The 10,895-nt window shown below is 44.9% G+C and overlaps 1 protein-coding gene and 1 long non-coding RNA gene across 3 annotated transcripts; both read right to left on the bottom strand.

The window, feature by feature from the left end:
• Positions 1-200: 200 nt before the first annotated feature.
• LOC143362003 (uncharacterized) lies at positions 201-3,343 on the bottom strand. The gene is made up of 2 exons (XR_013083566.1): positions 790-3,343; positions 201-757 (listed from the first exon to the last, which is right to left on the bottom strand). It is a non-coding gene; the product is annotated as an uncharacterized LOC143362003 (long non-coding RNA).
• A 151-nt stretch (positions 3,344-3,494) lies between these two features.
• On the bottom strand, positions 3,495-7,451 carry LOC143361996 (lysosome-associated membrane glycoprotein 5). Of its 2 annotated transcripts, none has more exons than XM_076801766.1 (7): positions 7,275-7,451; positions 6,581-6,717; positions 4,690-4,899; positions 4,499-4,615; positions 4,087-4,174; positions 3,868-4,006; positions 3,495-3,785 (listed from the first exon to the last, which is right to left on the bottom strand). In XM_076801766.1, the coding sequence occupies exons 1-7, from the start codon at positions 7,315-7,317 to the stop codon at positions 3,575-3,577; spliced, it is 945 nt and encodes a 314-aa protein (XP_076657881.1). In that variant the 5' UTR covers positions 7,318-7,451; the 3' UTR covers positions 3,495-3,574. The 2 variants fall into 2 exon arrangements, with proteins under 2 accessions (XP_076657881.1, XP_076657882.1); XM_076801767.1 differs by having other exon boundaries at positions 4,690-4,860.
• Positions 7,452-10,895: the final 3,444 nt, after the last annotated feature.

Raw genomic sequence — 10,895 nt, 5'->3', positions numbered from 1 at the left:
GTCAGGTCGAGCCGAAAAAAATTCGCGACCCGTATTTTCGGGTTCCCGCGCACCCCTAGTGTTAATAGATTACTTACCGGCGATTGTTTCATCATTTTCCAAAGCTCGTGAGTCATCTGGTCTTCGCGGAAATGGTTCCGAGGGTTTTCGTGCCCGGTGCAAGTGCTCGGGGAGATAGGCGTTTGCGGTCAAAGAGGAAACTTGTATAACAGCCTTTATTTTATCGATATGCTACAATCTTAATAGACGCGCGTTACGCACCACCCCGTGGCCGTGTCCCTTAAATACGCGATCGTTCCGTGCTGTTTCTCGCGCCACGCGACGCGTTACAATAACACTATTACGAGACTTAACGTTGCAGAAATAGGACAAGCGATATGATTCATAATCCGTCGCGTTCTCTCTTTCGCTCTCTATCTCTCAATACACACATACACTCTCTCTCTCTCTTCCTGGTGACTGGACACACGATTGGTGGTCGTTCCGAAAACCGAAATTACCGAGTGCGCGTCTCTCGCTTTACCAGGCCATCGTCAACGTCGTCTTTCTCGATTTCGTTTCACATCCCCTAACCGTTGATAATATTTATGTATAATAAGATTGGCTTTAGCACAAAAATACATCTTCGTAATTACATGTAGACCATCTCCGTGGTAAGATCGGAGCACCTGTGAGTAACGATCTCGTAGCATAAAAAGTTCAAACGTCCGAAACGTCTCGCGACCGATCGCGGAGACCCTAATCCGTGGCGCACGTTCTAGCTCTCTTTCTCTCTCTCTATCTATCAACCTCTCTCTCTCTCTCTCGCTCTCTCTCTCACGCACTCTCTCTTTCTCTCTCTCTCTCTCTCTCGAAATTCTTCGAATCGCGGCGAAAAGGAAAAGACATTCCTCCGTTCTGCCGACGCAGACGTGTCGAGCAGCACCGACGATCCTAACAAACGTTGACTTCGTCACACAGAAACACGATACGCGATGCTCGTTTAATTGTACATGCAATACGTATATGTATGCGTGTACTGTATGCACGTACTGTTTTAACGTTATGTATTGTTATGCATGTATTTATATATTTACACACGAAGTTTCAACTCTTTTTTTTTTTTTTAATATGCGCTTGGAAGACAGAGGTTCATATGTTTACGTACATATCGATACAATTGTAATAAATTGATATGCGTACGTTACGTATGCGAACGGTCGGCGCGCCGGCCGGCATACACGCGAAACACATACAGGTTACTCTTAAGTATGCAATTCACTCGGTTAAAACTATAGCTACGTTTCTTTTTTCTTTTTTCTTTTTCTTTTCATTTTCTTCCAACGGGATCGGAGAGAATCGTTCGACTTCATTGACACCGTCGTCGTCATCGTTGTCGTCGTCTATTCGTTCTAATTTTTCCGTTGCCTCGCTATTTCCCGCGAGGGGGAAGGGGAACGGGGGGCTACGAGAAAAAAAAAAATGATCGAACTCGAACGTACGAGGGGTGTAAAGATCGATTATTCAGCAACGATTTCCGGAACCCGTCAACACGGTCGTCCCGGGAACCGAGTCTCGTTCGTTAACGCGTGTAGTTTTAGCATCGTTGATATGGTCTATTCATCGACTAACAATGATTGCACGTTCGTGTGATATGTTCGCGTCAAAAGGATCTACCCGAACAGAAAACGCTCGCGGTCGCCGAAGTTCGCGACGGTGTCGAGAGAAGAAATACGGCGTCGGGACGAGACGGAGGCCCGATCGACCGCGAGATCTCGCGCGATCGAGTCGGATCGTCTTGGCGTTCGTCGCGAACGAGGAAGCCGGATCGCGAGCTTCGCCGATCGCTGCAACATATTTACACGATATATTATATCGACGATCAGAAAACGTTCGAAATTAGATGATCTACAGCGATCGCGATACACGTAGCAGTTCGACGTGGGATCACGAAGAGCAAATCATTCGCGGGAGTACCTCGGTCCCGACGAAGCGAGGCGATCGAAACCGACTGAGACCGGGTCGGGGCGAGAATCACGGACATTCGGATGTGCGTTTAGGCGAAAAAGAGGACAGACGTGTGGACACAAGTGGAAAAAACGCGCGGAGGCAAAACGTGACGACAGCGTTCTTCGTCTCGTTTCCGCTTGTACTATAACACCGAGTCAGACTCGTCATGAAGTTTTCGAACAGGATCCGCTAAATACGCGTGTTATTAATTTCTCTTAAATCGAAATAAAATTCTCTGTCGTTGATGTCAATATGTAACCATCAACAAACTGCTTTCCTCTTCTTATCATCAACGACAAAGAAGTTCCAATCATCGCAATCGTAAAATAAATCGTAGTACAAGGGATTAACACGTTCGCCCACCGTTCCGTTGCTAACTTTCATCGATGTTTTATTGCATGCAACTTCGTGAAATATTTAAACGGTTTAGAAGAAGAAGTACACCGTATACAATTGACTCGACTATCTTTAACCCCTTGTACTATAACATCGAGTTAGACTCGTGACGAAGACTTCTGACGCAATCTATTAAATATTATTGATTCGCTTGAAACAGAAGTAAAATTCTATTTTATTGTGGTCGATATGTATTTACCTATGTATAAACATAGATATGTATAACCATAGTCGCAAGATAAATATCAATTTTCTTTTTCTCCCAACGAATTATAAACCAGAAAAGGGTTTCAATCATTGCTGTCGTAAAGTACATCGTAGAGCAAGGGGTCAAGTGAACTGAAAGATAGTGGACGTCACGTATCCGCGACAGTGGTGGCGAACGTGTCAAGCAACGTCCACACTGAAGCAATATCGAGCAACTTGTTCTGTCGCCCCTTGTTGCCTTCTTGTGCTTCTCCCATTCTGTAAAGAAGGAAGAAGGCAACAGGGGCCGACGGGAAATGTTGCCTGAGCGACGTTTCCTTCAGCGAGGAAACGGTTCTTCGAAACGGAGAGACTTGTCTCGCAACGACGGAAGCAGACCGACAGAAATTGCTACGTGTAAATCAAGTCGGACAAGAATAGTGTAGCCTGCGGACTTTCGGAAACGTCAACCATGCTTGACGGTACACATCTATCAAACTAGATCGAAGGAAATTTCAACCACGAGGGATCTTCCGGTCGACGAAAGACACTTTTCGCGCGAACATCCGCAGGCTAACCGTATAATAATAATGATAATAACAAGAACAATATAGTATTATGTATACGTTGAAACTGGAGAAACAGGATATGTGACAAGGATCGATCGACGAACGACCTAGTTCCTCGAGAAAGTGTTCAGCTGCCTGAGGGCTTCGTTCTCGGATCGGCGTCGCGGCGGCGACACCGACGCCATATTGTTCGCGAAATCGCTAAAACCGGCGAATCCGTGGAGTCCGGCTCTGTGGATTCGCGAGGTCGAGAGGATACGCCGTTTCGAGGCTGATCGATGCGTTCTTCCTCGTCGGCGCGACGTCGTGTGGATCGTTGACGAGATCTAGTCGATGCGAACGATCGACGGAGATCGCAATCAGCCGGACGACGGAGGTGTCGGGGGTCTTCTCGTTGCTCGGCGTCCGGAGACCTCCCTGGGATGCTTCTTCCCTTACTCCATGGTGTCGTACTTGACCTTTTTCACCTTGAAGTAGCGGTAGCCCGCGTAGCCGGTGATAGTGAGTAGAACAGCGGCCGCCAATGTCGAGCCGACAGCGACCGGCGCGGTTTCGTCGCGGGTTCCGCGCGCGCTCAGCGCCGTGCAGGAAAACTCGGCCGCGAACTCGTTGTTCTTGAACTTGAACGGCTGCAGCTTCATGTCTCTGGAATTTCGAAATGCCCGTCGTTATTCAGCTCCTCGCATCGATCGGTACACATCCATAACTAGATTTCGAGAAGTTTCACCTGAGAAGCACGCTGGCGTGGTGCTTGCCATCGGTTAGGCGAACGGTCGTCTCCCCGGGGCAGGAATACGACTTGCCAACCGGTGTCGGGAACAACATGGCGCTGTGCTTCTGGCCGGTGTTCACTCGAATCGTCTTGTCTAGAGGAGGAAAGAAAATTGGAGTCGATCGATCGTTGAATGGGAACGACGCTTTGTTTCAAGAGGCTACGGTCACTTACTCGGCTGATCGACGTGCTCGAAGTGTCGGTCGCTGGAGTTGTAGGTCAGCTCGATCTTCTCGACGTACCACCGCTCTCCGCCGGGAGTCTGAAATATTCAGAGTTCAGGTACCATTCGACACGATGAACGCGATAGCTGCTGGCCTAGAGATCCCCTAACAAGTCCGAACATCACTTGTGACGCTTCCTCTTTTCCTTGAAATTGCTTCTACACTCTACTCGGACCAGTGTCCTTCAAATTCTGTTCCACGCAAGCCCTTCGGAGGCGAAATCCGAAAATACAAGAATATTGTCTCTACTGGTCTCTGGTTAGCCTGGGCAAGGGGTTTCCAAACTATAGAGTAAACAGACTCCTATTATCCGATCGATCCAGTTCGGATAAACGGAGTGCCGCCGTACTAAAATCGATTACCTTGGCAAAGCTCCACAACAGAACGAACGCCTTCCACTTTAAGGACATCGTGACCGTGTTCTCGTCGTTACAGTTGCCGGTCACTGTGGCATCGTTCGGAACGTAAATGTTCGCCTCCTGCGAAAAAATATCGATCACGTTAACTCACAAAGTCGCCAGTCCTACGAATCTCACGAGAGATCGACGCTTACCTGATCTTCCCCAAGGTTCGTGCGATACTTGACGGTGATCAGAGCATCAACCTGCAAGAGGATGCAAGCCTGACCGTTGCTACGGTCCAAACGGTACAGTGGTTGTTCCGTCGAGAATGGTTTATGCGTGGTGGTTGTCGTCTCCAGAAGCATCGTGGTCGTGCTTCTCAGCTCAAAGTTCAAAATATCGCTGTCGTTAAAAACTGGGCTCTTAAAAAACGAAACTTGCCGTTTACTTCGTTCGTCAGAATACGCAAGAGGATTTCTACGAAAGCGTCCGATGCGTTGCAGCGTGCTCTAGCTTGACGAGAAGCAACAGGCAAGCTTTACCTTTTTGAAATATTCTACAACGATCTTGAACAAAGGTGATTCAACAATTACCAAGTTTGTTCTAATAACGGTGGAGTAATTACAATAACATAGTAGCTAAGAAGCTACTAGAAATGAATTGAGAAATTCAAATAGGTCTTTCGATTTACTGTATATCGTAGCACTCGTACCGGTATAAAAACAATGAAATCGTCATTACTCCATCGTTGCCGCGGAAAACCGTACCGCGAGCAATCATCGAATCACCCCCATGCTCTTCGCGGGTTTTGCCAATCGAGTGCCAGCAACTATTTCGCGATTGTTACATTTTCCGACTCGTTTATCGATCGGGGAAAAAGTATTGCAGCCGACTAGTTCGACGCAGACTTCCCCCGATTAGGCCGAAACGTTCCTAGAGGGTGTCACAGTTTTTTTCCGGCCAAACTTTGCCAGCGTGTTCTACATGCAAAAGTAAGAAATAAATGTTGTATGAACATTGCTCTTAAATGTTTTATTAAGGGGTTATAACTAATAATACAAAATGATAATTAACTGGCATTTCGTCGGCACAGCGTACGAACGTATAATGAATATCTCCATTTGTTTTTACACAAACTCTTATGTTTACTTGCTGAAGTAGTTGATATCGACATGGATTTCTACTGAGCTAATAATGTTTAGTACGCTATACGACTTGATATCGAGATGCCACGAGAATTTTCCAAATGTGAATACGCTGATATGCATTTTTATGATATGCACTTCATGGCCTCAAAGATCGCCAGATCTCACGTCAATGGATTTTTACGTGTGGAGAGTTGTGAAAGCAAAAGTTTACGAACCACAAATTAACACTCGTGAGCAATTAGCACAGAGGATTTCAGACGCATTTGCTGCGATTAGAGAAAATGGAGAAGAAATTAGTAATACTGTAGGATAAAGGTCCGAGAAGGATATGTAGGCGGTTGAAGCGAACAGAGGTGTAATTCGGTAGAGTTTATTGAGGAACAAAAGGGAAAATTATATAATCGTGTTCTCGAGCGCGGAGACGTTGCCTCGACCGTGGCGCACTCCGTCATCTCGGCATATGATAGAACTGTCGGTATTGTTCTACATTCACGTGATAGACTATCGGTATTGTTCTACAATACAATAGGGTCAATTTTTGTTAGATGCCAATCCTGTATTCGTAATGACGGACGTCATTTTGAAATGTTAACTCGTTAATAAAAAATTTCGATATCAACTACTTCAGCAAGTAAACATAAGAGTTTATGTAAACATAAGAGTTTATGTAAACACAAATAGAGATACTCATAATACGTTTGTACGCCGTATCGAGGAAATGCCAGTTCATTATCATTTTGTATTATTAGTTATAACCCCTTAATAAAACATTTAAGAGCATATGTTCATACAACATTTATTTCTTACTTTTGCATGTAGAACACGCTGGCAAAGTTTGGCCGGAAAAAACTGGGACACCCTGTATGTTTGAGCGACAGGTCGCAGAGCGTTCTGTAGCTCGGTCGTGCAGAAAGGCCGCTGAGTGTTGTTTACGTTCCGAGAACGGTAATCTTACCGAAGCCTGCCTGGACTTCGAGACGGGCAGGTCGATCTTCAGCTTCGGTGTCCTGCGTGTCGTGTACAGTTGGTCGTCCAAGTTTTGTGGCAGCGGCGATGGGCTTGGTATGCTGATCGCCGAAGTCGAGACACACCCTGCGGAAAGGTCATTCGTTAGGCGATAGGGCCAGCCCGTTTCCGCTGCACGCGACGCTTTTTCCGGCACGAAGCCCGTCTCTTTAACAATGAGTTTTTCGCGAGCTCGTTACGCCCGTTCTTTGAACCGGAAGCCGTTCGGCGAGGTGGTTCACTCTTTCTCAAAAGGGTCTGAAGTCTCGACTCCGAGCCGAAGGCAGACGAAAGAAACGGCGTTATCGTCAGCGAAGAGGCGGGCATCACGCGACCAACCCGCTCACGCAACTGTATTTTCTCTAATTACCGGGGCTAATCGGCCGAGTGCAATCGTATCTCGAGATTAGAAAAACCGAAACCCGTAAGGTTGCTCGATAGGGGTCGCATTTGGTGGAAACGAAGAACAATCGGAAATGTGTCAACGTCGAAAACGACGTCTCTCGAAAGGGGGTAGTTTGACAAGGGCTTCGTTCGACAGGTTTAACGCACAGGAAGATTGCGACGCGAGTACGCGAGAAGCCACAGGAGTTCCGTCGCGCAGATCCGAGGGAAATCGCGTAGCTCTAACTCGAAGGACTCACATAGTACGAAGATGGCCTTGGTGTAATCCACGCGACGCGCCATCGTGTTCTCTCGCTGACTGGTTTCGCAATTCCGGAGACCGCGGGACAGCAAAGAGAGGATGTTTTTTCCTTTTTTTTTTAAAAAACGGTACGTCTGGCCGCGAGCAGTTGCACGCAACACCGTTCTGTCGAGACGAACGTCCGCGGAACTTGTGAGGCGAGCGAGGAAACTCGGGCGCAGGTGGATCGATAGTGGGAGCTTTCAGCATGCGCTGCCGATGCTCTCCTATGTCTACGTTGTAGGACGTGTATACTGTGCGGAGATCAGAGGGCGGACAGGGGCAGGGGAGGTATCATTCTCTCCCTTCCTGACACGAACGCTTCGGCCGACGACAAATCGAAATCGACCCAGGAAGCGATCGGACTCGCATTTCCGGTCATCTTCTTGCGTCAAGGTGCGAACAGACTTGAGAGCACCTTGCATTGTACAATTATTTGGAAATATTATAAGTTGCTCTCGGTGGCATTTACACGTGTCACGAGAATTGTTCTCGCAAAAAATTTGCTATTCGCGGTTTTAGTTTGTCTAGCCTTGTTATTCAATTTCAACGGGAAGCATATCCGGTAGCCTCTTTCCATGTAAAAGGCAATAGCCGGGTTTGGGAGTCAAATCTGCCCTGGAAAGTATTTTATTCTAATTTGCGCCATTCGATAGCCTACCAAGAAAGATACCTTTCAGCCAAGTTTTAGCCCGATAGCTCATCTGTAAGGGTAGTTATAGAGGAAAATCGAAAATCCAGTTTTTGGCCCATTTTCCCCATTTAATGACAATTTAAAATTCTGAATTAACTTAGCAACGAGATATTCTCCTAAGTATTAGACTTCATTTTTTTCAAATTCCTGCGTTTGGTGCGTCATAGTAGGAAAAAATAAAAACCACTTTTTTCGGCGTTTTTTCCGTGAAAAACTAAGTTATAATTATCGTAAAATTATATTATGTAATATTAAACATTCCTAAGTTCAGAGAAACATCGTCCAGACTTTAAAAATTGCGTAGTACAAAAAACGACAATTATACTTTGAAGGGTATATCCGAATATTGGTTTTCGACTGCGGAACCGCTGAAGACTTTTTGTTTCGTATTTGGCCGAAATAATGGATGAATACGATAATAGAATTAATGTCCGTTATTTAATATGATAGAAAATAATAATATTGTAAAATTCGAAGTAAAATCGCGACATGTCAACCGCAAAACGTACAAATGCTGCATAGAATATATACCAAACTCAACTGGTCATTCCGGTATAAAACGGTATTGTTGTGAATCTGCCAATAGTAATCGCACTGTTGGATGTTGCTCACATGTAGCTGCTATCATTTATTATTTATCTTATGCTCGATACGACACAGACATAGTTCGGTCACTAGAATTTTCAATAACGACTAAATAACAACGACAATTGACGAAGATAGCGACGAAGACTGAAAACGCCATACATGATTCCACCGCCCACCAGTCCACCTACAATTATTACAGATAAGTATTCCTAACAATACTTCATGTATATATTTTCTGTCACAAAAATAATCAATCCCTTATTCCATGTAAAAAAATGTTAAGTAGATAAGTAATACAGCCCGTAAATGACTAAAGGCCGAAAGTACTCCAGAAATATTTTTCCGGAAAATTATTAAAAAATAGTTTAAACATAGTTAAAAAGTGTTTTTACAATAGCGTAACAATAATCATACGGGTAGAAATCGAAAAAACATCTGATTAACGAAAAAAAAAATTGGCCCGGGGCGGGATTCGAACCTGGTCCAGATATACCCTTCATAGTATAATTGTCGTTTTTTGTACTACGCAATTTTTAAAGTCTGGCCGATGTTTCTCTGAACTTAGGAATGTTTAATATTACATAATATATTTTTACGATGATTATAACTTAGTTTTTCACGGAAAAAACGCCGAAAAAAGTGGTTTTTATTTTTTCCTACTATGACGCACCAAACGCAGGAATTTGAAAAAAATTCAGTATAATACTTAGGACAATATCTCATTGCTAAATTAATTCTGTTCTAGTGTCTCTTCGGTTTCCATATGAAATCTGCATTTTTTCGATTTTTTTCATGTTTTTCGATTTTTACAACCAGAGTTTGCAACGGAAAAATCTGAAAACGATTCAAAGTATGTGGTTTGCTATCCGAAATGTGTCAGATTTTTTCAGAATTTTAAATTGTCATTAAATGGGGAAAATGAGCCAAAAACTGGATTTTCGATTTTCCTCTAGAACTACCCTTACAGATGAGCTATCGCGCTAAAACATGGGTGAAAGGTATCTTTTTTGGTAGGCTATCAAATAGCGCAAATTAGAATAAAATTCCTTCCAGGGCAGATTTGACCCCCAAAACCCGGCTATAGCCTTTGTCGGTGACGTCGGGCGTCGGGCGTCGGGCGTCGGGCGTCGGGCGTCGGGCGTCGGCATCAGCGTCGTCGCAAGAGGGTTCGGCGTGTTGCGTCGGTGTTGGTTGTTCTTTCCATTCATGTCGCACGGCATGGCTCTCTGTGCCACAAGTAACTCCGACGACGACACAGACAAATTCGAATTCAGACACATCGAGTGAATGGGTGGTATTGACGTGTTCGAGGAATTAATTTTCCAATTTGTCCCTTTTTTTATCGCATAGTTCTTTGTAGGGCTGACAGAGCAGTTTTTCTCGGAACACGATAACTGTGGTTTTTCCTTCGGTCTGAGGTAACGGGGGCATGATGCTGCGGTGTCGTTCCGGTAAGGTTTGAAGGGCACCGGAAATAGTATCCGAGGACAGGTTTGGCGCATCGTAACGACGCGTGGGCGATTCATGACACGGGTAAAGTTCAAACAGCCATTTCCAGACAGAGCCGCTTCGTCAAACTTGCAGAAAGTGAATGTTGAAGCGAGGGCGTGACGCAATGAAGCGTTTGACAAAATTTATTATTGTAGCAACATTGTCTTTATGAACGTCCCACGCAGTTGCGCAAGCACTTCACTTTCTAAATTTCATTTTCTTTGTTGTGTCCGTGCTGCGGAATCGTTTCAGCGGATAGCGATGAACGTGGAGAACGTTGAATTAAAAATAATATTGGGTAATTAAATTAAGATATGCACATATTCCGAGACGGATGCCTTGATCGAAGTGTACCATGAACGGAACGATGAGTGACTCGATTGAAAGAGAGAGCGTGTGTTTATGCGTTTTGAATGGTCATCCTTTGCAGTTATGGGTTTTATTTGTGGTAAATACTGCTCAATTTCGTTTTGATTTGTTTGACCTCGTGTGCGTACACGTGGGCCACTTTGGGGTATGAACGTCAGTCGTAGGTTTATGGTTCCGTGTGATAATACGGAACAAAGTAAACAAAATAATGGAATCAACAATGTCACATGTCCCAAGTCCCGAGAAAGTAGGCAGGGCCTTTCACAGGTCCCAATGGGTCCTCTGATCAATAATTAAAATCATACAGTGAACGTAACAAATTAAAGCATTCGAAATCTGTGCGCCTTCATTCGGTCGGTAAAGTTACTCTCCACATTATCGGCATCGTTCTTACGCTTCGCTCTGCTGCCAATAGATGGGGCGTTTAGGCCTGTCGAG

This window comes from Halictus rubicundus, chromosome 16 (assembly GCF_050948215.1).
Source record: "Halictus rubicundus isolate RS-2024b chromosome 16, iyHalRubi1_principal, whole genome shotgun sequence".
Taxonomy (NCBI): domain Eukaryota; kingdom Metazoa; phylum Arthropoda; class Insecta; order Hymenoptera; family Halictidae; genus Halictus; species Halictus rubicundus.
Note: the sequence above shows the minus strand (reverse complement) of the source record. Positions and strands in the feature narration are given on the sequence as shown.

Excerpts from the sequence above, each read along its gene's own strand:
- LOC143361996 (XM_076801766.1), bottom strand. The coding sequence starts at position 7,317 with ATGGCGCGTCGCGTGGATTACACCAAGGCCATCTTCGTACTAT. Across the intron at positions 4,175-4,498 it reads TGTTGTGGAGCTTTGCCAAG|ACTCCCGGCGGAGAGCGGTG; the intron begins GTAATCGATTTT and ends TGAATATTTCAG. Across the intron at positions 3,786-3,867 it reads CACGCCAGCGTGCTTCTCAG|AGACATGAAGCTGCAGCCGT; the intron begins GTGAAACTTCTC and ends TCGAAATTCCAG.